Raw genomic sequence first — 27,075 nt, 5'->3', positions numbered from 1 at the left:
AGACCTTCAGATATAAATTAAACTCTGTTCTACATTAAATACTTCACATTTTCTTTGTTTTGCCAGAAGGGATTGCTTTTCTCCGATATCCGCTGCAACGTCTGCTTTAAACTTGCCTTAATGTACTGTGCTGAAATGGAGCACAAATTGCAACCAATATGATCCGAAGCCAATAATTCTGCTTGGCAAGTGGGTCCTGTATGATGAGAAATATCACTTTGGTTAGAGTCATAATGCTGCCAAGTGCAGAAAGCTCTCATGCAAATGAACAGGCATGCTGGGTAACGGAAAGGATAGGCCCTGAAATCTCCTGCCGTCTAAATCTATACTGAGTGTGGGATTGGATTGATCTGCTCAGATCTCCAGGGAACAAAGACTGCCCAAAGGCTAGATCTTTCATGCCAATGAAACAAATAGTTTAGTTCATTTGATTAGTCAGTGCCAGAGAGAAAAGGGGCTGACAGTTGGAGAAGTGCTGAGCAGATTTGTCAGAGTTCACTTGTTTTTTTACAGTCTCTGCAGAAGTATTAAGTTGTACAAGAGTAAATGCCCTGGGTGAAGACATCTGTCAATGTAGCATCAAATGCAGGGCATACTGTGTTTTCAATTTGTAAGGTTCAGAATTAGGGTTCAAACAGGTTCTAGCTCAAAGAGTAGAGCACGGCTAGCAACATCAATTCCTAGGACACTGTTAAAATGTTTACGGTAACTGGAATGCAGTGCAGGTCACTCTGGGTAAAAGCATCTGCCAAATCACAAATGTATGTGAACTTTCTGTTCCACCTCCTAATGGCCAGTACAATGGATTATTTATTTATTTTTATTTCTTATTCATACATTAAACTGACCAAAAGGGGCATTTTTTTGAATTTTACAAAAAAAAAGGAAAAAAGATGCTGTTTAAAACTTTATTCATCAATGAATCACATTAATACATCCTGTTTTGTTAAGTAGGCATTTTAAAGACTTTCTATTATGTTGGTGTTTTTTTGAGTGAGTTAGGGGCCGTTCACACAGAATGCATTTTTCCATTCCAATGCGCTACTTTTACATTGATTTTCTATGTAAAAGAGCATTAAAAGAATTGCAACTTTTTAATGCACCGCGGCAATATCAATGTCAGTTACAAAACAGTAGACTAATCAAAATGACCTGGAGGCGGGGCAAGCAATACAAGCTTTTGTTTTACAGTTTTATTTTATGGCAACAAAATGGAGAAAGCATTCTGCACTACACTCTTTTTAAAAACCATTCCTGAGCACTGCAGCTTGCATTTATAGATGTGTGATATATATTTATAGATGTATATATGTGTGAACAGCCCCTTACAATGTCCTTGAAGTGTTGACCATGTGCTTTCTGCTAACAAGAATTCAACTTACTTTAAAGGGGCTATATGCAATTTTCTGTAATTTAAACTCGCGACTGGCACCTGTGGCCAAAAAACGGAACTGCTCTTCCTTTCTGCTCGCTCTCACAGCGTGCGCTCATACGTACACACTTCACAAGTCATCTGCTGCAAAGAAGTCAACATTATGTTTACAGAGGTAAGAACAGTCAAATACATATATTGTTTGAGAAACTTGCAAGTGTAGGCTAATTGCTGTCTAGCGGTGGTGGCAGAGTGATCTGAAACGTTTAACATGAACGTGCTTGACGTCACATCCGCAGACAGCGCGCGAAAAATTCGACCCGACAGAAAATAGGAAAAATAGGATACAGGCTTATAGGTGCACCCACTGTGAGCTGACAAGGTGTCAGTATGCTCATCAGGAGATGTTTGAGTCATAAATGGTCAAATAAAAAGGCTATTGTTACGTTTATTTTGGGGAAAAAGTTGCATATAGCCCCTTTAATTAAAAAAATAAAAATAAAAATAACAACTCCAATCGGTATCCTAGGGATGTAATCAGTCCCATCTTTAGACTGCCAGCATCTAACATAGTATGTGTAAAGAAAATTTATATTTAGCTTTATACAACAGTTCTTTCTGGTCCTTGAATCTGATTGGCTGAGAGGAGTGTGACATTTTAGAGATAACAGAACTCCAACCAATTCACCGCTTGTATCACTCTGCTTGCTGTATTTTTCACAGTGAGTATCGTGGCTGACACCCAAATGTACCATAATTGAAAAAAAAGTTGTTTTTGTGTCAAGGAATGCAGTTTTAAGAGTTTTTCAGATGCAAATGTACTTGTTTAGACTTCAAATATGCAGTTTGTTAATAAAGATAATGTCTATTTGAAAATTTGCTTCAGTGTTTTCGGCGCTGTGAGCTGCAGGGTGTCAGTGGCCATTCAGCACTCAAAATCCCGACGAGAGCAGCCTCACCTCAGCCAGATCTTATGGAATTTGCTGCTCGCTCTGATGTCTCTATAGTGATTAAACGCGATATATACTTTGTTGTGGGTAAATCTAATGGGCAGTCTTTGGTCTCATTAATCTATTATTTGTTCCAGAGCAAATACTTTTGGCTCAAAAAATAAATAAATCTCATCACGTTAGATTGTATGTCATTTTAATGCTGTATGTCAGAGCGATGCCTTTGTACTTTTGACTGAATTGCCTAGCAACTTTTATGATGGCTTGTTGTTGTTAAATATTATTCAATAAATAATATTTTATATAAATAATAGTACTATTTGATTATAGTATATTGTATTGGTAAATGGTTTGTGTGTGTGTGTGTGTGTGTGTGTGTGTGTGTGTGTGTGTGTGTGTGCGTTCATGATGGTGTTTAGTTACACTGGTTCCAACCTTAGATGGCGACAAGAGGCTGTTTTTATGTGAGTCAGCAGTAAAAACTTTTATATTGAAAGAGACCAAGCTGGGTTGTAAACAAGGAAGCTATTTACACAAGTTATTTTTACTTTCAACAACACCTTGTAAGATGCAGCCAACAATCATCAGAAATTACGTTTATTAGATGAAAGGATAGTGGGACAAGGCCAGTTCCTCAGCAGATATTCAAACTAATGTTTTATTGTGAATATGAGATTGAGCTGAAGAATGAATGCTGTATCAGATGCAAAATACAATTAGTTTTTAATACAGTAATACAATAAGCTTTCAGTAAGGCAACTCAATGTTCCTTCGTTATTAGTTCTAAAGTGACATTTTTAAATTGGTAACAGATGTTTTGGCTCAGCTGTTAAACTGTGAACTTAAGATTTGAATCTGTGGCGGAAAGTAGTAGTTCTGCACAAAAGAGGGTTTTAAAGACACTGCGTTTTTGTTTCTTATGCATTTATACATTTATACATTTGTGCTGTCAAACTGTTGTATAAACACAATATGACACGAGTAGCCGTCCAATATGGCTGTATATCGGCACGCCGAATCACAGCCGTGCTGATATACAGCCATATCGAACGGCTACTCGTGTGATATTGCTCATTTATAGCATGTTATTATAACTATTTGGCTGAATTTGATTTGATCATGAGCATACATTATACAAACATGTTATCTCTACTCAGATACTTTATGTAGAATGAACTGAAGTGAACTGAGTAAACTCAGCTAAAATTAGACATGTTTAAATAGCTTTCCTAAATTGTGTGGAACCACTGTGGATGATTTGGATCATGTACAGTCAAGGAGTTATGGAAAAAAAATTATGATTATAAAATCATAAGAGTTAAATATTGTGAGTTGCTACAGCTTTTAGTTCAGTGGTTCTCAAAGTGGGGGGCGCGCCCGCCAGGGGGGGGCGCACGAGTATTGCAGGGGGGGCGCGGGCCATCAGCAGAAAAATAAGTATAAAAACGTAAACAGCCAAACGACGTCACTTAGAATGGGAGATGGATCGGTGTGTGAAAGAGAAGATAAAACCATGGATGAATTCGCACAGACCCAGACAAGTGCTGGTCATTCAAAAGCTCAATGCAGAAATTTTGACGAGGTATAATTGCTCTCGGCTTCAAAGTTAAAATGATTTGCAACTGTCGCTTTGTCGCGTCCAGCAGAGATGTCAGTGACACTGCACTCCGCTGAACTGCGGCATTCTGGCGCCTCAGTCTCGGTATACTGTACAACAGCATACATTCACAAATGATAACTCAGCGGCAGAGTTCCACTCAACGCAGGGGCGTAATTTCCACTTGGGGCTTTTTAAAAATCCTGTTTGTGTCCTCCCACTTTCAAATGGTTTTGTAAAATTAATGTCTTGTATTGTAGAATGCATGCACAGCGCCGCTGATTCGCGCGATCGTTAAAATGAAACCAAAAGTGAAACGCGCACACGCATTCAAAAGCAATTCTAATACCCCACGTTTAGAGATCGACTCCCCAATGCACGCAAATTAGGCTACATAAAATATCTAGGCTGTTATTAGTATTGGACTATAATCAGTTGTGTAGTTTTCTATAGCTCTGTATCATGATGGGAAAATTCGGTCTCTATTTGCACTTTGAATATTGAAACAGTAGCCTACTTTGATTATGGCTGCATTTATTGCCTACACGACTAAGAAAGAACTGTGTCGTTTATGTTTTGTTATTTATACTGTAGATTCTTTAAAAATGCAGTGGCTGCCTGTAATTTAAACGGCTGTACTTACAATAGAGAAAATAAACATCTTGTTCATGTACTCATATTTTCATTCATTCCTGTCCCTTGTTTAAGGAGTAAAATAAATATATAAAAAAGGCTCTCAGAATTAGCCCATTTGCTTGAAAAACATCTGCAATCAGAATCAGCATGAAGAATCAAGATCAGCACATTACTTAAAATGAATTGGGTGCTCCTATATTTTTTTGGTGCTCTTTGAAGTTGGGAGTACCAGTGCTACCAAGTAAAAAAGTTAATTTCAAGCCCTGCTATGCCTTAGGACAGAATGAAACCCACAAAAAATAAATAAATAACAGAGAGAATTATAATAATAACAGTTATTCTCCCTGTGCTGTTTTTTAATGTTTCAAGTGTTGCATGTGTTTTTGTCCTGTAGCTTTTTTTTTTTTTTTTTTTACTAAGCATAAATTTTTCATTATGTTTAGTAAAATCATTTATTAGTCTTAGGTGGGATAGGTATTTTCGGTAGGGGGGCACCAGATTTTTTAAAGGTTTAAAGGGGGGCGCGAGCAAAAAAGTTTGAGAACCACTGTTTTAGTTGAGCATCTTTGGATAAAAAAAACTTGGTCTGGCAATACATTTTTGGCAAATAAAATATGAATGGATAGCTGGTTTGTATTATTTCTACTTAGCACTTTTGTGTTAATTTGTTTACAAATTGTTGTTCATGTTGTTCAGTGGTACTCCATTTATTTTATATTGTCTCAGTTGCGTATACTATAGCTGTCATTTTTCTTTTTTGGAGTAAGATCAACTAAGTGGCAGTGGACTTTTAATCAACCAGTCAAGCTCAGAAATATGGTAATCCCAAAGCATGTCCCATTAGAAATATTCAAAAGAAACAATAAGTGCACTGATGCCACTGTGTCTATAATCGTACGTATTGTGGCTATTTGACAGGTAGCAGAATTACTCTCTGCCTTGCTTTGTTGTAATGGAGTCTTACGAATCATTAATTCGGTAATTACCTTCATTCATGATCTGCATGGTGGCATGTAACCTGCTATTACGGAAATAACCCAATAATGCCATGCTAATGACTAATACACATTATTCACAGACTTATCTCCATAATTTTATTTCACAATGGGCTATTTTCAGGCTTTTCTGTTTGTTTATTATCAAAACTTGTTTGAGAAATCACATTGAATGGGAATAATGAACATTGTTGTTTATTAAACAAAGTGATTATATTTAGCTATAAAAGAATTCGATTAAATGATTAATTACTCCAAATTACACTGCTGAACAATGTACATCAAAAACCTATTTTAGCGATCATAATGAGCAGTGACTCTATCTGAACTGTATTTTCAGTGAGTTGAACTTTATGAGAATTTGTTTGACCTTTTGGAAACTCTGTGTTAACTATATTCCCAGTAAAACTCTGCACTAACAAAAGGCTTAAGGATGCAGCTGTCAGTCAAGTGGTGGTCGCAGCAGAATGTGTTATCAGCTGGCCGCCGCTTGAGCATGTCTTCCTATCCTCGGCACTTACACCTTATGATGTGGACCCAGAAGAGCCGGGCCTGAGGCATAAACAGTGTCACACTTCTTTTTTCATAATACGCTTCCTTTCATGCTGTAGCTCAGATACTCAAAGCCCAGGCACAGAGCTGGTTTATTCCTGTAGGATATCAAATCTCTGTTGGAGGGAGAATGGAAAGGTGCTGGTGCTTTGAGTTTTAACGAATATTTCTTTTAGAATTGTTCATCCAAAATTGAAATTTCTATTCATATTTACTCACTCTCTTACAGTATGAACAAAAAAAGTGCATTTATGAACAATGCCCTGCCTACTCTTTTCCATAATAAAAATAGATGGAGGTCTGTGCTGACAAAAGTCATAAAAGTGGTTCTTAGTGCTTATTCCAAGTCTTCTGAGTATGAGGAACATGCTAAAATGTGGATGGTTTTTTGTTGAATTCTGAGAAGTTACATTTTTTAAAATGAAATTAACAGTTTTATTCAGCAAGGATGCATACAATTTTTTTAAAAGTAACATTTATAATGTTACAAAATATTTGGTCCTCTGGAACTGTCTTTTCTTCGCAGTTTTCCCACCAAAATGATAATCAACACAACTATTTTCAACATTGATAATAATAAAGGGATAGATTCCTCATAGATAGATTTACTCACCTTTAAGCCATCCTGAGTGTATATGACTTTATTCTTTCAGATGAATAAAATCAGTTATATTATATTATTTTATAATATAACTGTTATATTATAAAATGTTTTGGCTCCTCCAAGCTTTATAATGGCAGTGAATGGGTGTTGAAATTTTGAAGTCCAATAAAGTGCATCCAACCATGATAAAAAGTACTCCACACGGCTCCAGAGAGTTAATAAAGGACTTCTGAAGCGAATCAATGCATTTGGGTAAGAAAAATATAGATATTTAAAACTTTTTAAACCATAATGTCTAGCTTTCCTCTCTGCGTTTCCGTGTTCGTCACATCTCACCGAAGCGTACGTCTACGTCTTATGCCATCCTCTGAAATGTGCATGCAACAGTTATGGTTTATAAAGTTTTATGGATATTTTTCTTACCCAAATGCATCTATTTGAGTCAGAAGGCCTTTATTAACCACCAGGAGCCGTGTGGAGCACTTTGTATGATTGATGGATTCACTTTATTGGACTTCAAAATCTTAACACCCATTCACTGCCATTATAAAGCTTGGAAGAGCCAGGACATTTTAAATATAACAGTTATATTCATCTGAAAAAAGAATGTCATATACACCTAGGATGCTTGAGGGTGAGGAAATCATGAAGCAATTTTTTTTTATTTTTGGGAGTACTATCCCTTTAAAAAATGTTTTTTTTTTTTTTTTAGCTCCGGAATGAAAGAAAATAGAATTTTAAAAGAACGAGACCCAGGTTGTTCTTGAAAAATTCACATATCGTGTTCCACAGAAGAAAAAGCCTTACAGGTTTGAAATGACATGATGAAATAATGATGTAATTTAAAATTTAGTGTCAAATACACCTGGCCCAGCTTTGACTGACATTTACAACCACCAGATCTCTGCTCCACAAGTTTTTGTTCATGTGAGACTTTCTGGTCCTGGGTGGCCTAATAAAGTTCTGGCTGATTTGTCCTGGGGCACAGGGCTCAAACGGTGCTTTTGGTCACCAGTGGTTGCGCGCCCACCAGCCACAAAAACTAATTTCACGAAACGCTGCCTCCCCATTCAAATTAGTGATGCTATCACAAGACTAATTAAAATGCCAAGAGGAAATTGTTCAGGGCGATTTGCCTTTCATTCATCATATCCTAAATTTGTCCGATGTAGAAATAAATAAATTGCTAGCTAGCACAATGTGTGATGAGGATTGTGATGCTCACTGTAATTATTGAAGACAAAAGTACGTTTATCAGGTGCGTCGTCCTGAGATGTTCAGTTATTTATCACCCCTGAGCTCTGAAGTACTGGTACAGAGCGAATAAAAAGAACAGAGCTACAGTATGAGTTGGTGTTACTGGCCACACCCCTAAACCTCATTCTAGCCAATGGGATCTGATCCAGCTCTGAGCTATAATTTATTGGGTTGTATGACAAGGGCAATTTACTTCCCTCTTATAGCCACGGACATTAATGAATGTTGCACAGCCATGTGACCAAAACAATGTCATATATTTTCCCATAAAAGCCCATGTGTTTTCCATCACAACGTAATTTGTCTTGTCACTTCCGAGGTCTGCAACAGCCATTTATATAGCAAGCATATTTTGCTAAGGGTTTGCCTTTTACTACTGTAAGTTAAATATTTTATAGGTCAGTTAATTTTTATTTTTTGGTCTGGATCTATTCATTTAACAATACGTTAAAAATCCAATTAATACATACTGTATAATGATTTAAATATGCAGTTTCTATGATGAGCGTGTTATTAATTTTTAAATTAAAGTTTATTTTGAGATTTCATCGGGGAGAATAATGTCAGGTTGATAAAACGGTTTTGATTTAATAATAAAATACATTTGAGGTCAAAAGTTTACACCCCCTTTTAGAATCTGCAAAATGTTAATTATTTTATCAAAATAAGTAGGATCATACAAAATGCATGTTTATTTAGTACTGACCTGAATAAGATATTTCACATAAAAGATGTTTACATATAGTCCACAACAGAAAATAATAGTTGAATTGGTTGTTCATGAGTCCCTTGTTTGTCCTGAACAGTTAAACTGCCTGCTGTTCTTCAGAAAAATCCTTCAGGTCCCACAAATTCTTTGGTTTTCCAGCATTTTTGTGTATTTAAACCCTTTCCAACAATGACCATATGATTTTGAGAGCCATCTTTTCATACTAAGGACAACATACTCTCTCTCTCTCTCTCTCTCTCTCTCTCTCTCTCTCTCTCTCTCTCTCTCTCTCTCTCTTGTGTTTGTAAGAGTTTACGTTTGGTATGATGGAATGCTCTGTGTGTGTTTGTTGAAGAAGAATGCTTCATTCCCTATAGTATATGCCTGGAGATAATGAGTCTCTAGATATTTATGTACACAGTCACATGGTTACCGCAATATTTTATCTTCACTACTCCTCACTGACCTTGAAATAACACATACACATTTCCAAATGGTCTCTTACCATCGCACTTCTCCCCAGTTTGGGGAATAGTAACTGCAGATCATCCAATGATGTGTCCTAATGTGATGATTTAAGCGACCGAGATGCATTAGATACAGGTGGTGCTTTATTTTTTTTTTTTTTTAATTGAATGCTTATTGCATCATTCATGACTTGAGCTGTCATTTAAATCTGATGTGTGTAGTTTCTGGGCCTCTAGTGAGCCCAAACACACAAAATATTTGTTCTCTGAAAACTCCCTAATCTGCCATTTGCCCGCTGAGACACATCCAATCCCAAATAAAAAGAAGTGCAATGGTTTAATACTACCATAGAGTCACCGAGTTTAGTAATTTGTTTTGTGGAAAAAGTTTGGGAACAGTAAAATGTTTAATGTTATGTTTGTTTGTTTGTTTGTATGTATGTTTTAAATCTCTAATGCTCATCAAGGCTGCATTTATTTGATTAAAAAACAGATCATAATTATATTTTAAAATAGAATTTATTTCAGTGATGCAAAGCTGATTTTTCATCAGCCATTACTCCAGTCTTCAGTGTCACATGATCCTTCAGAAATCATTCTAAGTTATTACTTTTATTACCAATGTTGGAAACAGTTTTGCTCCTTAATATTTTTTTCGAACCTGTGATTCTTTTTTTTTTTCTTCAGGATTCTTTGATATATAAAAAGTAAAAAAAAAAAAATATACAGAATTTATTCAAAATAGAAATCATTTCTAACAATATTAGTCTTTGGGATTTTTGATTTTTGGGATTATGCTTAAATATAAGCATAAGAAAAAAAACTTACTGACCTCAAACTTTTAAACAGCAATGTATAATTTAGTGTACATTCATACACTTCACTTTAATATATGTTGGAGCATAATTATGCCTACACATAGCAGTTAAAGTTGTTTTATGAGTTAGGTAGTTTACTGTAAAAAGGGAAAACATGGAAACTAATGATGAATATTTCCCCCTACACATATACAGTGCCTATAGAAAATCATTAAACCCCAGTTACTTTACTTATCATACAGCCAGAAATCAAACTTTTCCAGCTGTATTTACAATGTTGGTCTTACAACATCAAACCAATGAAAGAAAAAAACACAACAGTTCTGCAAATTAATAAAAAACAAAAACTAGAATAACAGGGTTGGAAAAGTCATCAGCCCCTTGATTTTATACTTTGTAGAGCCACCTTTTGCTTTTATTACAGGCATCAATCTTTTTGGATATGTCTGTACTACCTTTGCACACCTTGATTGGGGAAAATCCTTGCAGACTTGCTCAACTTTTAGTCAAATCTTGTGGTGAGCGGCAATAGACTGCTCCCTTCAAATCCATCCACAGATTTTTGATTAGGGCTCTGACTTGGCCACTCAAAGACATTCACATTTTTATCCTTAAACCATTTCGTTATTGTTGTGGCAGTCTGTTTAGGGTCATTGTTTTGTTGAAAGGTGAATGACCGGTCCATCTTCAGCTGTCTAGCAGAGGAACGCAGCTTTTCCTCAAGAATTAGGATGTACTTGGCAGCATCCATTTTCCTTTCAATTAGAGGTTGACCGAAGTATCCGATGTGTTTGTGATACCTGTTGTCCGCGCAAAGCAGCACTGCACTTTTGCCCGGTTTCATTAAAGGGGCTATATGTAACTTTCTGAAATTTAAACTCGCGACTGACACCTGTGGCCAAAAAACGGAACTGCTCTTCCTTTCTGCTCGCTCTCGCAGCGCGCGCTCGTACGTACACACTTCACAAGTTATCCGATGCAAAGAAGTCAACATTATGTTTACAGAGGTAAGAACAGTCAAATACATATATTGTTTGAGAAACTACGTTTTTTTGCAATATATATGACTAGCGGTGGTGGCAGAGTGATCTGAAACGTTTAACATGAACGCGCTTGACGTCACATCCGCAGACAGCGCACGAAAAATCCGACCCGACAGAAAATAGGAAAAATAGGATACAGGCTTATAGGTGCACCCACTGTGAGCTGACAAGGTGTCAGTATGCTCATCAGATGTTTGAGTCATAAATGGTCAAATAAAAAGGCTATTGTTACGTTTATTTTTTGGGGAAAAAGTTACATTTAGCCCCTTTAAGGGTGGGTGAAAAATCAATTCTCCGATGCATCGCAATCACGAGCTTGTGTTTTTCCCCGTATATGGCACGTGTGTGAGCCAGAAACGCGGCGGGCTTCATTGCACAGAATTTTCACTGTGAGACACGTGCGCATTGCTTGACAGTGTGTGCTTCCACACGTTTTTACTTTACATATGCCTTCATTTCTGTCGTTTGTAATGCAATACTATTAGATGCACTAAACTCGCGCACTGACAGACTTTCACTTGCACTTTGTGTTTGTTCGTCCTAAAAAGCTCGATTGCGGCTTCGGTTAAATGCGCTTGCATTTTCGAATACTTTTATACGAAACTGATGTACACACAGTCAAGTATGTTTTCAGAGCAGGACAAAACATCTGATATATCGAAATAGATCTGTGCATTTGTTTTAATCAAACGAGAAAAAAAAAAACCAATAACTATTTTATGTAAACTTTCGGATACTTGAAGAACACTTATTTTAAATAAGTAATTGTTTTAAAAAGTAGCCTGCTTATATATATATATATATATATATATATATAGTACATTTTACACAAAATAAATTTGATATAAAATATATATGAAAATGTAGCCATGTGCAGTAATATTGAAAACTGAGAATGTGACGGATGGTTATATTTAGTTGATATTGAAAATCGTAATTAAATTGAATCTTAATTTTAAGATGGCAGTACTGACATACAGAGATTCCAAATATAAACAAAAAACATTGAAACTGCAATTTTACATATTGTTAAAATGTAAAGATTCCCACCCCTTTACAATGAGCCCATTTGTAACATCAACTAAGATTGATGAAAGCTGTAGAATAGAAGTGTTGTTCCTTGTTATAGTGTGTTAATTTCAACATTTACTGATATATTGTTAAATTTTGAAGTTTATTTTGTTAACATTAATGAACTATGAATTCACTTTAATGATCAATATATAATTAATATTAATATTTTTTATTAATTTGCAAAAGTATGGTTTAGCAGTTTTAAAAAAAAAAATAGTAGAGCACTATTTTAGTTGCCATTCAGTATCCATTTTCAAAAACTATCGGTTAATTAATCGGTATCGGCCAGTGTGGTCCAACCTAGGTATCGGTATCGGTAAAAACCAATATCGGTCGACCTCTACTTTCAATCCTGACCAATCACCCAGTCCCAACTGAAGAGAAACACCCCCATAACATAATGCTGCCACCACCATGCTTTTTTATCAATGTCCTCCTCGCTCTGTCATCCACTTTGGATGGATGGCCTGTTCTAGGCAATGTGCTGGTGGTGACATACACTTTCCACTATTTCTGATGCTTTGAACAGTACTCAGAGGAATAGCTAAAGCCTTTGAAATTTTTGAAATAGCCTTGTCCTAACTGGTAACACTTTACAATAAGGTTCATTAGTTAACATTAGTTAAAAACATTAGTTTACATGAATTAATAATGAACTGCACTTATACAGCATTTATTAAACTTTGTTAATGTTAATTTCAACATTTACTAATACATTATTAAAATCTTGTTAACATTAGTTAATGCAGTGTGAACTAACATGAACAACTGTATTTTCGTTAACTAACGTTAATGAAGATTAGTAAATACAGTAACAAATGTATTGCTCATGGTTAGTTCATGTTAGTTAGTACATTAACTAATGTTTAATTAATGAACCTTATTGTAAAGTGTTACCTCCTAACTTGTGCCTTTCTACAACTTTATCCTGGAGGTCTTTTGATAGCACTTTCCCAACAATAGTGAATTATTTGCTGTACAGTGTTCGACTAACAGTGGAATCTTCAAGAAACAGCTCGTTTCATTCTGGAGTAATCAACACCACTACTATTGATGTCAGGTGGGGCAATTAGCCTGGTGTTTAATCTGATTGCTTGCACCTGAGCAAGTTTATAATGGTATACGCTAAAGGCCTGTTTACACCTGGTCACTTCATGCATTTTCTCTGATTGGATATCTATCTGATTTGTTTTTATTCACACTTGGCCACATAAATGTGTCTTTGCTAAACAGATATAAATCCGGCCTTGAATTCCCATGCTATATTTAAATTTAACAGAGTTCACGTCAACAAAAGCAACAGATTAGCACTGTATTTTATTAATTACCTTCTAATTTCAAGATCAAAGACTGCAACAGGAGAGAGCGCGGCATCAGCACTGGAAAGATAGGTTAGTCTAACTACTTTAAATGATTGTGTGTTGCGCGTCTGCAACTTACTTTCAGTTTCATTTGTGGCAGTTTGTGTGTCGGCTTGGTTGTTGCATTAGTGCTGTCATATCTGACTATAAAATGCCAGATAGCCTATAAAACGCTCTTACACATTTATTATTTTAATATTTTGGGAGGAGTAAAATTTGCGTATGTGGTTTTAACAACCAGATGCATTTATACTTGTCCAGTTTCATCTGGAATGCAGTCCAGACCACCTCCTGCAGAGGTTTGAGCGATCGTATTTATATCTGTCTCAAATGCATTTCGGAGGGCATTTACACATGGTCTTTTCACGTTCGGATAGCTCCAGTCATCCCGTGTTTGAATCCCGACTCAAGGACCTTTCCCGATTCCGCCCCCTATCTCTCTCCTACTTTACTTCCTGTCATATCTGATCTGTCCTATCACAATAAAGGTACAAATGCCAAAAAATACATCTTAAAAAAAAAAAAATAATAATAATATATATATTTTTTTATATATATAGACAATGACTGTACATGACAGACACAAATGGCAATCGCTTTTAGAGTTGACCCAGTTGTCTCATATTAGGTTAGAAAAGGAGGAAGTATTTTAACTAAAAAATTATAAAGTTGACTCCTGCTAGATTCCTTTTTTTAAATAGTCATTTGTACTGTTAAATCTTTCTTATTGAAGTCTGGCAGTCATCTAGTCAATTCTACATTTACATTTTCCCCCTATGGTCATATATGTATGTTAATGCATAATGTACATTTATAATGTCTTTCATTTCACTGTCAGTGAAGGTTTTGAGCTTATAAAAACGGAAAGGCCGTAGGAAAATTGTGCCACTTTAGTATCAAAGGAACGTTTTCTTTGCTCAGTACAATTTACATCAACTTCTCTTTAATCTTGTGGTTTCAAAAACACAAGAAGCTTACATTTATATTATTTTCAGCGGGTTTATGTTGTGTTTCCAAGTACATCAATGCATTTTTTTTTCCACTTAGAATCAGACTGCACACTGATATCAACATCTATAAAACAGAAGGTGTTATACACTCACAAGGTGGCAAAAACAGGCTTTGCAGGCTGGTTTTCATGGCATTCACTCGTTCCACTATCAAAGTGGATCATTTTTCTAAATTACATGTTATCTCCCACTGATAAAACTCAGTTCTGGGAAAATGACTGTTCACACCCTTTATTCATGATTGTGCAAGTTATTTTTTTCACTGTGAATGAGCTGATTGCACGAGTAGTTTAAAATGCACTTTTCCCCCTTGCTAGGTGGCAGAAATTGCTGCCCTGGGGAATACAAAATGGTTGCTTCCTTGTTGGCTTCTGCACTAAACACAAAAGATTTTTTGTCTACTGTATGCTCAAAGTTTTTGATGTGTGCATCAAACATGCAAAGAAAACTAGAGGCGATATCTAATGTTGATCGTTTGACCCTGCAAGCTAGATCTGCATTATTTTGTCTGGTCAGTGGTTGTTTGAATGGAGATGGTAAGTGATCAGGTACAGCTGGGAGATGGTCTCTGCCAAGACTCCAGCAGCTGCTGTCAGCCCTGACATTTCAGAGCCTGCTGTCCATCACTTCTTAATTGTCTTCCTGGCTACTGCAGGGCCTGGTCTGCCGAACAGCACTCTCTCGCTGTTATATCATCGTGAGAGAGTGACTGGCACCAGACTGTAGTGTGCTCAGAACACCTACAGAGCATTACGGTGGTTGTTTCACAGGGGTAATGTGTTTTGAAGGGATTGTTTGAATTTTTGGTGTGTGTCAATTGATTAAGTGCCACTGTTTTGAAAGTCGCACTGATTCAGTGAATGGCTGGATGTTGCGGTTGTTTGTCTGTTAGGTTCTGTGGTTTGAAATGAACACGAATGAGAACAGCTATTTTTTGACCACATTGAGACCTCCATTAAAGCACCAAATGGAATTGGCAAGATAGTGCTTCTACCACATATTCTCTCTGTTACAATTGATTATAGCTGAAATTGCTGAAATATGTATATTTTTAAATGGTGTTTTAACATAAATGACACACTTCATGGTTTGAAAGTATACTAAATAGCTAGACGGACAGCTGTACTGTGTTGGGATTAATGTAAGTTATAGCGGGAAGTTTAAAAGCAGTGTTCGATTCTCCAGATGAGCATTCTGTCACAACGGCACGTCTTTAAGTACCTGCTTTAAATCATTCCATACTGAGCTGTGCTTAATTTGTTTTCCTTTTCCCTACTCTTCAAAGGTGTGGAAACGTTCTGGAGCCTGGTTCTACAAAGCCTTGCCGAAGCATATTCGTCCCATTAAGGATTCAATTCTAGATAACAGGAAGCCAGTAATAGAAAGAGGAGAGCAGTTGCCGGTGGCCAGGAGTGCACCAATCAGCTACACATGGGCTCAAAGCAAAGGTTAGATGCTAATGTGTCTATTCTATTCTATTCTATTCTATTCTATTCTATTCTATTCTATTCTATTCTATTCTATTCTCTATGGAATGCACAGAGCTTCCAAAGCCGTAAGACCTTTATTCATCTTCAGTACACAAATTAAGATATTTTTGATGAAATCCGAGAGTTTCTGACCCTCATAGACAGCAATGTAATTACCATGTTCAAGGGCCAGAAAGGTAGTAAGGAAATCGTTAAAATAGTCCATGTGACATCAGTGGTTAAACTGTAATGTTATAAAGCTAAGAATACTTTTTTTTGTGCAATTTTTTTTCTGATCCGTGTCAGTCTTCGACACATTCATGAGAGTATCACAATGCATATGTGTGATGCAGGAGCTGGAGTTATGACTTAGCTTCATAAAATTACGTGGTAATTGCGTTGCTCTCTATGCAGGGTCAGAAAGCTCTCAGATTTAAACAAACATATCTTAATTTGTGTTCCAAGATAAACTGAATGTTTTACATGGTTTGTAAGGACATGAGGGTGAGTAATTATTGATAGAATTTTAGTTTTGGGGGAACTATCCCTTTAAAAACAAAGCCAGAGTTTGTTCAGTAAACTGCTGTTTAACAAAGCGTATATTTATTGCTGTAGCAACAAACGTATATTTAAAAAAAAAAAGCTGTTTTTTTTCTATATTGAACCTGAATATTTTATACAAAAATAAAAAAGCCATTGCAGTAGATAAGCAAGATAGCACAACCACACATTTAGAATCAAACCAATTAAAAAAAAAAAGTACATATTAATGCCTTATTCTGCATGACAATATTTTAGATCCCTAAATCTAAAATTAGGAGTTAATTGAGGGAAAACTCTTAGTTAATGGGATAAAAAAATATGTACACTTAGGATGGTTTGAGTGTCAGTTAATCATGGAATAAATTTCATTTTTGAAATTTTGAAATACCCCTTTAAAATAAAGTGTGACGGATGTACTTTGCTAGCATGTACCCACGCTTTATTGGTATTTTAAGAAAACATTTTAAACCTCTATACTGTGTCTGTAATTAGGCCATTGTAGCAGCTATCTAAATATACTGGTGAGGCTATAGATCTAAAGGTCAGTTAGCTTATTAAAACACCCCTTAGTCATTTCTATACTTGAGATGGGACATCCCATTCTGTTACGCTGTTAATGAGCTAGCCATCTTAAGGCGACCCCATTTAACCCTTCCCCAAATAAACATTCACTCATACATCCATTTCAGGCTGAAACGCTCCTAGCTTCCAGGCACAGTTCTGCTTAACCTTGCAGAAATGCATTTAAGAGAGGATGAAAAATGAAATATATGTAAAAAATAAATTGCCATGGCATGAATTAAATGGACCCATCTGCAGTGTGTGATAAGCTTACTTATCAGAAGAATTAGGCAGTAGAAGGAGTCCTACAGCATGTGAACCAGCAGCCCTCAAGCGCTGTTGCATCTCACTGTAAAGATGCTCAGAGGACCAATATATCTGTGTTTTATTACATATAATAAAACTTGTGGCCCATCAGAGTTTACAGTCACACTGTTTCTCATGCATTTGATTATCTCCAGCATGCAAATAAGATGTTCAAGAACGTTCATCAATTCCACATATGGTGGCGCTTTATAGCTTTACAAAGATGTATGGATGGAGCACTTCACATTGGCAGGCGCACATCTGTTCATATGTTCCTGGACTGCAATTCATATGTATTTTCCTTTTTTGTTAAACCAGCCTTAGAGCACCAAATGTGGCTTAGTGCTGTCCACACGCGCCTGAGAGCGAGAGGTGTATGAGATGCATTAGTGTCGTAGAGGTGGACACCTTTTCTGACTGTATCCATTTAAAGGATGACTGAATAAATGAGGTCTGAAAGGCTTTTGGTGGGACTAACGTAGAGTAATACCTCCATACCAGCTGCTGCTATTATGCATGAGTGTATCAGAGGCTGTTACTGAATGAAGCGTGATAAAAGCGCACATGTTGATTCAGGAACGTCACCTTCCTGACCTTTTTCAGAGGGTTTTGTAGCATTTTAGGTTCAACAGTGAATTGTGTGAGCCATATTTGACTGTATATTGCTATGTTTGGCTTCTTAAGTTGATGTGTATTCTAACATTTCTGACATTATATCAGATCAGAGTATTGCTTTAGGGGTTCTCCATACTCTCACTGTAATTTTTACCCAGATTGAACTCAGAAGGGATAGTGCATCTATGTGATTTTTGCCTTCATGTTATTCCAGACTTTTTTTTCTTACAGATAGAATTCTGAAGATTGCTATATATACTGTTGTCTGTGCTCGTCTTTCTTTTCTTGTAATTACAATGGACTTTTATGCTTCAAAAAGGTTGCAGAAGTACCAGAAGTTGTCTATACAAAGCATGCATTTTTTTCTAAAAGCTAGAAAAAAAAACTATTTGTCTCTTGCCCAGATTTTACCTTGATTTTCAGTCTGTAATCCTTAGTCAGTTAGTGTATGTAAATGTGATTAGATTTTAGAAGTTGTGTAGTGTATTCCAGCCTTTTGTCAAATCATATTGACACCATATATTAGTCATTATTTACTGTAAATCTTTGCATGAACTCTCTGTGTTCATTAGAGAAGCAGAGAGAAGCAAACTCACTGAATTAGTAAGCCGTCACTATTGAAAATGATCACAATAAATGTCAAATCTTTATTTCTTTCAAGTTTAAAAGGCAAATGTTTGCTTCTGAGTAAAAGTTGTAGAAACCAGACTGTTAATTGTGGATTTAAACTACTCTTTATGGTCAGAAAATGACAAACACTTCACGTTTTTGAATTCTTTACACTTTTCCAGTCATTGTTCCTTACCAAAATAAATATCTTAATAGAAATATTGTATCAAATTACGAAATTTTGTGTTGCCTGACTTTGGACGAGTATCTTTAGCACATTTTGCATTGCAGCTGCAATATTAATGAATAGTTCACTTCCAGAACTACATTTACAGATAATGTACTCACCCCCCTTGTCATCCAAGATGTTCATGTCTGTCTTTCTTCAGTCGTAAAGAAATAGTTTTTTGAGGAAAACATTCAGGATTTCTCTCCATATAAAGGATATGCATGGTGCCCCCAAGTTTAAACTTCCAAAATGCAGTTCAAAGGGCTCTAAACAATCCCATCTGAGAAAAAAGGGTCTTATCTAGTGAAATGATCAATTATTTTCAAAAAAAGAAAATTTTTACAATATACCTTTTAACCACAAACGCTCGTCTTGGTCTAGCTCTGCGTGTACTTGTTGTATTCCTGTTCATGACAGTTAGGGTATGTCTAAAAGCTATTTTTCTCCTCCAACTTCAAAATCATCCTACATCGCTGCAGAAGTACCAACCCAGTGTTTACAAAGTGAACATGCAAAAAAGATCAAACGGCCTTTACAAAAAAATTAAAATAAAATAAAATTTTAAACGGCGATATAGGGGCGATTTTGAAGTTATAGGAGAAAATGAGATGGGAGTTTTTTGACATACCCTAACTGTCATAAACAGGATTTTTATTTAATTATTATTATTATTATTTTTTTTTAGAAAATTACAGATTGTTTCGCTAGATAAAACCCTTCTTCCACAGCTGGGATCGTTTAAAGCCCTTTGAAGCTGCATTTAAACTGCATTTTGGAAGTTTAAACTTGGGGACACCTTAGATATCCATTGTATGGAGAGAAATCCTGAAATGTTGTTTTTCTCAAAAAACATAACTCTTTATGGCTGAAGAAAGAAAGACATGAACATCTTCAATGACAAGGGGCTGAGTACATTATCTGTAAAGACTTAATGCACATTTGACAGTAGCTTGAGTTAGGATGCAGATGTAATATTATGTTCATTATAAAACGCAGTAACGTCTGTAAAAATTGTAACCTCATTTTTATATGGTGACATTTAATTATTCTGACTGAGTTTTATTAAAATTAACCATTGTTCTGGTAAAAATATAACCATGGTTTCTAGGTATTTGTTTGACAGTAGTTTAAACAGTAGTTTAAACATTTAGTATAAATGCACAAATGCTATAGCTTAATCATAAAGTACTAAAATTATATCACATTACTCTTTACTCCTACAGAACTATATTAGTCTTTGTATTACTTTTATACAGTATAATCTAGGTGTTAATATATTCCTATTTCTGGCAAATTTAAATAAAATAATGAAATGATTAAAAAATACATATATTAGAACAAGATTAACCAGTTAATTGTAGAAAAAATACAAAATTATTATTAAAATTTTAATTGAATATTTACACATTTTGTTCTTTTTTTTAATGTAACTATTAATTTTAACAGTAAACCTCTGTTTATTTGCCAAAAAAAGTTTTAATTTTCATTTGATTAAAAATAAATAAATGTTTAATGCCTTCATTTGATTATCAGAAGAATATAAAAACACAAGAATTTCTGAAAAAAAGAAAAAGATGGCTGGGCCCTATTGTTCCAAATGTTTAAATTGAGAGTTTTGGACTTATTTGTTCACTGAAATAAATGTTTCCATTATTACCCACAAAGTAGGCTAAAGTACCGAAAAAAAGTACCATTGGCTACCGGCAACCCCCCACCCCTCCCCAAAGCTGTAAACCTAGGGGAAACACTGTATCGCCCAGTCCTAGTTCCAAGGAATTCATCCAGCTTTGGAGCATTCTGAGGGTGAATAAATAATGACAGAACCTTTTGAACAAACTATTCTTTTTTTACCAAAATTTTTAACTAGGCTTTTCAGCCTGAACCAACAAATGTGATTTGAAAATGACAGTGTAAATGCTTTACTGTCACCTGTCTTTCACACACGCTTCGTCACAAACAACAGATTGTGACTCATAGGCTGTGATTTGTCTTACAGGGTCAATTTGACCCTGTGTAACTACACTGGATCTTCAGAGGAGAAAGTTAAGTCACCAGAACATAAATATTAACTCTTGATATTAACTGTAATAAAACATTATTATTGGAATAATGGAAGACAAAAACAAAACCTAAACTTGTGAAGCTATTTCAGGACATTGTATGTGTCATCTCTCTTGTTGTAATAGTATTGACTCAGCCTGCACAGAGTAAATGCATCTATTTTTTCCTTCCCATGAACTGTATGAAGTGCAATAATGTTGATAAAATAATATTAAATCTGGTATTGATCTTGTTGAAACAGACCATGTTTGCTCTGATATTTTGAAGCCAGTAGTTAAATTTGTTTTTTAGATAGTATTTAAAAAATGCAGAGATGGACAAGAATTTATTTAAAGAAATGCTTTACATTTAAAAAATCAGGTTTACATCATCTCTGGCTTATTGTAGATAAGATTACAACAAAATTATTCAATTTGTAAATGCAAAAGAAACACATTGGATTGGAATGAAAGAAAATGCTTTAACAAACATTTCTGCAGTTAAATCCTCTGCAGATCTGTCAGTTCGCTGACAGATGCTGTCAATAGTGCTTAACTTGTATTGAATCTGGAACGTCCTTTAAGGCTGACAGGTCAAAATTATCATGTCTGAACCAATGTAACAGCAATATAGATACACTTTTAGACTGAGTATCTTTCTGTTCAGCTGATGGTTAGATTAGGTAAAGTTTCACTCAGTCTGATGTGATTGGACATGCAGGTAAAGCACTTCCCATCCCAGATGCTGGGGGGGACAGAAAGGAGAATGAAGATTATCTAAACATTTGCTCAGCTGCTTTCAGATTTAAACAGTGATTTCATGAATTAAACTTTTTCATTTGAAGTTCTGCTTGGTAAAGTTGTTTTACGAGACTCAAAGTCATCCATTTTAATAAAAAATAATCTTTCGATAATTACTCTGGAAATAGAAGCACCTTACACATAGCGTCTTATCATAAGCTTTTAGCATCAAACACTTTCAGTGCTACAGAAAATACTTCCGAAAATTTAGATAACACCTCTACATCTTCAGCTGTTTTTCTTCATCAGCATTGATCCTCCTCTCTCTGTGCTTGCCGGAATCATTTCTATATACTTAAGAATTAATTCTGGAGGGTTAATCAGGCTAAATGTATGTAAATTTGTAAAATACACCTCATTGGAATTTCATGAAAATCCGGCATCTGGCAGCCATAACAGATTTGGGATGATAATGTGCCAGTCGGATGGGCAAAGAGCTCTTATTTAGAAATAACTGATCACAGGGGAGTCTGAGACAGCGGTTTTTCCCGTTTTGTATGAGAAGAATAACTTTGCAGCCTGTCTTGTTTTGAGGGACTCTTTAGCTTTGAGAGTTTGAGGCATAATTTTTGTTTCTAATGACGTTTATGTTGGCGGCACACAGAATTTTAAAGAGTAATTGTATTTGGTTTATTTTATTAGACTTTTTGGTAGGGATGCATATGCGTATTCTCAATATCACATAGTCCGATTTAATGTTTCAAATGCTCTAATATCAGTACAACAACACAAAATCCGGATAAGATAGTCAACAATGTAAGTCATTCCAATTCAACTGTCTATTAAAAAATTATGAACCCTCAAACTAAGATCATGCATCATAAACAGGAAGAGATGCAGCAAAAGTTTAAATTTATTATAGAACTATATTCGCAACCAACAATGTGAAATGAACAGCATGTACTGTAATACATGCTGTTCATGGCCCTGTGTGAAAAAGTGTTTGCCCCCTAAACTAAATAACTGTTTGGGCCAACCTTAGCAGCAACAACTGCAATCAAGCGTTTGCGATAACTTGCAGTGAGTCTGTGCAGGAATTTTGCCCACTCATCTTGGCAGAATTGTTGTAATTCAGCCACATTGGAGGGTTTTCGAGCATGAACCGCATTTTTTAAGGTCATGCCACAGCATCTCAATAGGATTCAGGTCAGGACTTTGACTAGGCCACTCCAAAGTCTTCATTTTGTTTTTCTTCAGCCATTCAGAGGTGGATTTGCTGGTGTGTTTTGGATCATTGTCCTGCTGCAGAACCCAAGTTAGCTTTAGCTTGAGGTCAGGAAGAGATGGCCAGACATTGCCCTTCAGGATTTTTCGGTAGACAGCAGAATTCATGGCTCCATTTATCACAGCAAGTCTTCCAGGTCCAGAGGCAGCAAAACAGCCCCAGACCATCACACTACCACCACCATATTTTACTGTTGGTATGGTGGTTTTTTTTTCTGAAATGCTGTGTTACTTTTACGGCAGATGTTATGGGACACACACCTTCCAAAACCTTTTGTCTCGTCAGTCCAGAGAGTATTTTCCCAAAAGTCTTGGGGATCATCAAGATGGCAAAACTGAGACGAGCCTTTATGTTATTTTTGCTCAGTAGAGGTTTTCGTCTTGGATCTCTGCCATGCAGGCCATTTTTGCCCCGTCTCTTTCTTATGGTGGAGTCATGAACACTGACCTGAACTAAGGGCAAGAGAGGCCTGTAGTTCTTTAGATGTTGTTGTGGGGTCTTTTGTTACCTCTTGGATGAGTCGTCGCTGCGCTCTTGGGGTAATTTTGGTCAGCCGACCACTTCCGGGAAGGTTCACCACTGTTCCATGTTTTTGCCATTTGTGGATAATGAGTCTCACTGTGGTTCTTTTCTTAATTAACTTCGTTCTCATTTGTTCCTGAATTTATTTGGATCTTTTGGTCTACTTCACTTTGTCAGGCAGGTCCTATTTAAGTGATTTCTTGATTGCGAACACGTGTGGCAGTAATCAGGCCTGGGTGTAGCACTGGGTGGCACTTTTTCACACAGGGCCATGTGGGTTTGGTTTATTTTACCTTCATTAAAAAAAACCTTCATTTAAAAACTGCATGTTGTTTTTACTTGTGTTATCTTTGATTTAACATTTAAATTAGTTTGATGATCTGAAAAATTTAAGTGTGACAAACATGCAACAAAAAAAAAAAAATCAGGAAGAGGGCCAACACTTTTTCACACCACTGTATATGACATCTATATGATAAAAAGGCTAACATTTAATCTTCAGTTATGGAATGAAATAATAACAGTTTGAAGAAAAATAAAAAATACCCGTATAGGGATTTTTAGACTTGGAATCAAATATATCAAATACAGTTTGTACAGTATAAAAATCATTACTTTTATTTTTATTTATTTTATTTTATTTATTTGTATAGCACTTTTCATACATAAATGCAACTCAAAGTGCTTCACAGGCATGAAACAAACATAAAAACATCAATGTAAAATAATTAAAACTTAGCAAATATAAGCTAATTGAAAAATATAAAAATAAACAATTACATCACAAAAGAAAGAAAAGAGTATAACCAATCTAAGTATTAAAATAACATAAAAAACATGCAAAATTACACACACGTCACAAGCTATTATGCTCATAAGCAACTTTAAAGAGATATGTCTTTACACGCTTTTTAAAGACATGAATATTAGTGGACTCTCTAACTTCATTTGGAAGACAGTCTCAATTTTTTTTTTACACTTATCTATGGAATTCCCTCTTAAAACATGGAAACCTGTGTGGGTTTGTGTGTTTGGTTAATGTATTCAGTTGTAGCTTGTTTATTGCCTGAGATTTCAGATACTATTGACCTATAAGGGAATGTTTTAAATTACTGCAATAAAAAAGGAAGAAAAGCTGCCGTTGAAAGGGAAATATTACTTAAGATGGGTGTGGAGTAGATTTTTGTTGTTGTTGTTTGGTTTTTTAGAAATAAGAAGCCTAAGAAAGAATCATTATTATTAGTATTCTTTAAATAATCTTAAAAGAAAAATACCAGAATGCTGGGTAAGGCCTTTGGGAAGGTCAAAATGTATTATGTAGATATTTAAAAATCCTATTACTTGTGAACAGATGTTTAGTCCAGCATCTTGTGTGTAATAAGTGTTGAAGGCTGTAAATACTTCAGTTACACACTATCGAAGCTCACTGTTCTTCACTTAAGAGCATATTGATTCTGAAATTGAATTTAATCGTACCAAATCAGAGAAGTAAATTATTCCCCTAAATCAGTGCAGAAGACGTTTCTTGTTTCCTGCTTCTTCATGTATCACCACTGTGACATTAATGTGTACTATCTGAGTTATGCCTCTTCATTTCCTGTGCGGAGATGTACGTATTAAAAATATAGACTATACACCCTTAAAAAATTGGTACAACAGCTGTTGCTGGTGCAATGCCCTCCAAAAATTTACTTACACTACTGTTCAAAATGATAGGTTCACAAAGTAAAGAATTATTTTATTCAGCAAAGATCCATTCACTTATTCAAAAATGACAGTAAAGTGATTTATAATGTTATAAAATATTGAGGTCCTAAAAATATCCTGGTTTTCACAAATATATATATATATATCCAAATATATATATATATCCAAATATATATATATATCCAAATATATCCAGCAGAACTGTTTTCAACTTAGAAAAGATTTCTGAAGTATTATGTCAGTATGTACTGTGGTCTACAGTATCTACGGAAGTGATCTTCTCTGAGGGCATGTGGGGGTGAGAATTTATCTTATGAAAAAGTTTGGCTATAATTGACACATTGTTTGGCTTTAACCACATTTGCATACAGTAAGTTCACAAGGTCATTGTAGCTGTCTGTATCTTAGCCTCCAGCAGGTTCACCTCTGACTTGGTCATTGTCTCTGTGAGCAGGCTTTTTGTAATATTCTAGCTTATTGAAAAAGCTGGCAACAAACATTATATGATAAGTCACTAGCTTTGATTTTGTCTAGCAAATCAAATTCTCCCAGGGTTAGTGTGGTTGCATGGTTGGCACAAAAACAGGTATTTCATTTACAGCACTATGCAATCATTTCTGTTGTCTTCGCCAAAGGTCACTGGCTGTTGTAAATCTCTGCTGGTTTTTCAGTGTCGTCGGGTACTTACACAGCGCATATGATCCAGTGTAGGATGTCACTAATCTGCAGGAAGTGTTATGTGAGTCATGTGACAAGAAAACCATAAAATACAATTTATATCACAAGGCGGACCCCCGTAGACCCGCACAATTGTGCACCAAGGTCAATAGATTGCTTTATAATAAAACCTTTTTACTACGGTACATTTTAAGTATAGTTTTCTGGATAATTGTCAACTGGTGTAATCCCAAGAAAATGTCATTTAGACACACATATGTGACCCTGGATCACAAAACCAGTCTTAAGTAGCACAGGTATATTTGTAGCAATGGCCAAACATACATTGTATGAGTCAACATTATTGATTTTTCTTTTATCAGGGTTCCCGCGGAGTCTTAAAAAGTCTAAAATTTAAAAATCAAAATTGTAGGCCTTAAAAAGTCTTAAATTCGCTGTTCTAGGTCTTAAATAATTTTACACAGGTCTTATTTTTCCGATGTCCATGTAACGCTACCTCTAATGCTCATTTAAATTCCCTTTTTGTTGTTTCCGTGGTGTTGTAGTTCTCGCGTAGCCAGACCTTCAGACTGACGGCTGAAGGTGGAATTCATGGCAGCTTTAATTGGCCAAGGCCCGCCCATAAGGCCGTTTGACCGACATGCCAATCACAGTTCGTTTCGTTCAGCGTCACGTTTCGGTGCATGGAAATGCCTCAACAACAGACTTGCGTGCAACAAGTCAGTCATTGAAATAACCAGTTAAATAAGAAGAGGGAGAACAAAGCAGTAAGTCAGTAATTTGTTCACGAACGTCGCAAAAGTGTATAACAACAATCGCGTCTGCATAAGCACCTTTTAGCAAAACGCCGAGTAAATCAGTCTGCGCTTCGTTTCCCGGAGGACCGAAAGCAAACGCGACACTCGCGTCCGGTCAAATTCAACTAATCAAATTCAACTAATCAGATGACGACTTTGACATTCCTGAAGTGTTTCCAGTTAAGTGTACAATATGCATCAGACGTTTAGCCCATAGATATATATATATACGTAGATACCCCATTGGACCGCTCCAAGCATAGATATATATATACGTAGATGCCTCATTAGCGACTGTTTCTATGGACCTTACGTAAGCCATCCGCCATTTTGCTGCGGTCCACTTGACGTCATTCACCCATAGATCTATGTAAATCACCATAGTAATCACTGAATATTCGAAATGCCACAGTCCTGCAGTCGTTGGTCTGCGAACCTACAGTATGGTGAATGACGTCAAGTGGACCGTTCCAAAATGGCGGACGGCTTACGTATAAAGGCCCATAGAAACAGTAGCTAATGAGGCATC

The 27,075-nt window shown here is 35.9% G+C and overlaps 1 protein-coding gene across 1 annotated transcript in view; it reads left to right on the top strand.

Moving 5' to 3' along the window:
• The window catches only part of LOC141334337 (rab effector Noc2-like), a 72,183-nt gene that overhangs the window by 21,184 nt on the left and 23,924 nt on the right, over nucleotides 1-27,075 (top strand). The window contains exon 5 of the mRNA XM_073839392.1: nucleotides 15,731-15,893. Within this exon, the coding sequence (XP_073695493.1) occupies nucleotides 15,731-15,893 (163 nt within the window). The remainder of the gene's footprint in view (nucleotides 1-15,730; nucleotides 15,894-27,075) is intronic.

Source organism: Garra rufa, chromosome 5 (assembly GCF_049309525.1).
Source record: "Garra rufa chromosome 5, GarRuf1.0, whole genome shotgun sequence".
In the NCBI taxonomy this organism is placed as follows: Eukaryota; Metazoa; Chordata; class Actinopteri; order Cypriniformes; family Cyprinidae; genus Garra; species Garra rufa.
Note: the sequence above shows the minus strand (reverse complement) of the source record. Positions and strands in the feature narration are given on the sequence as shown.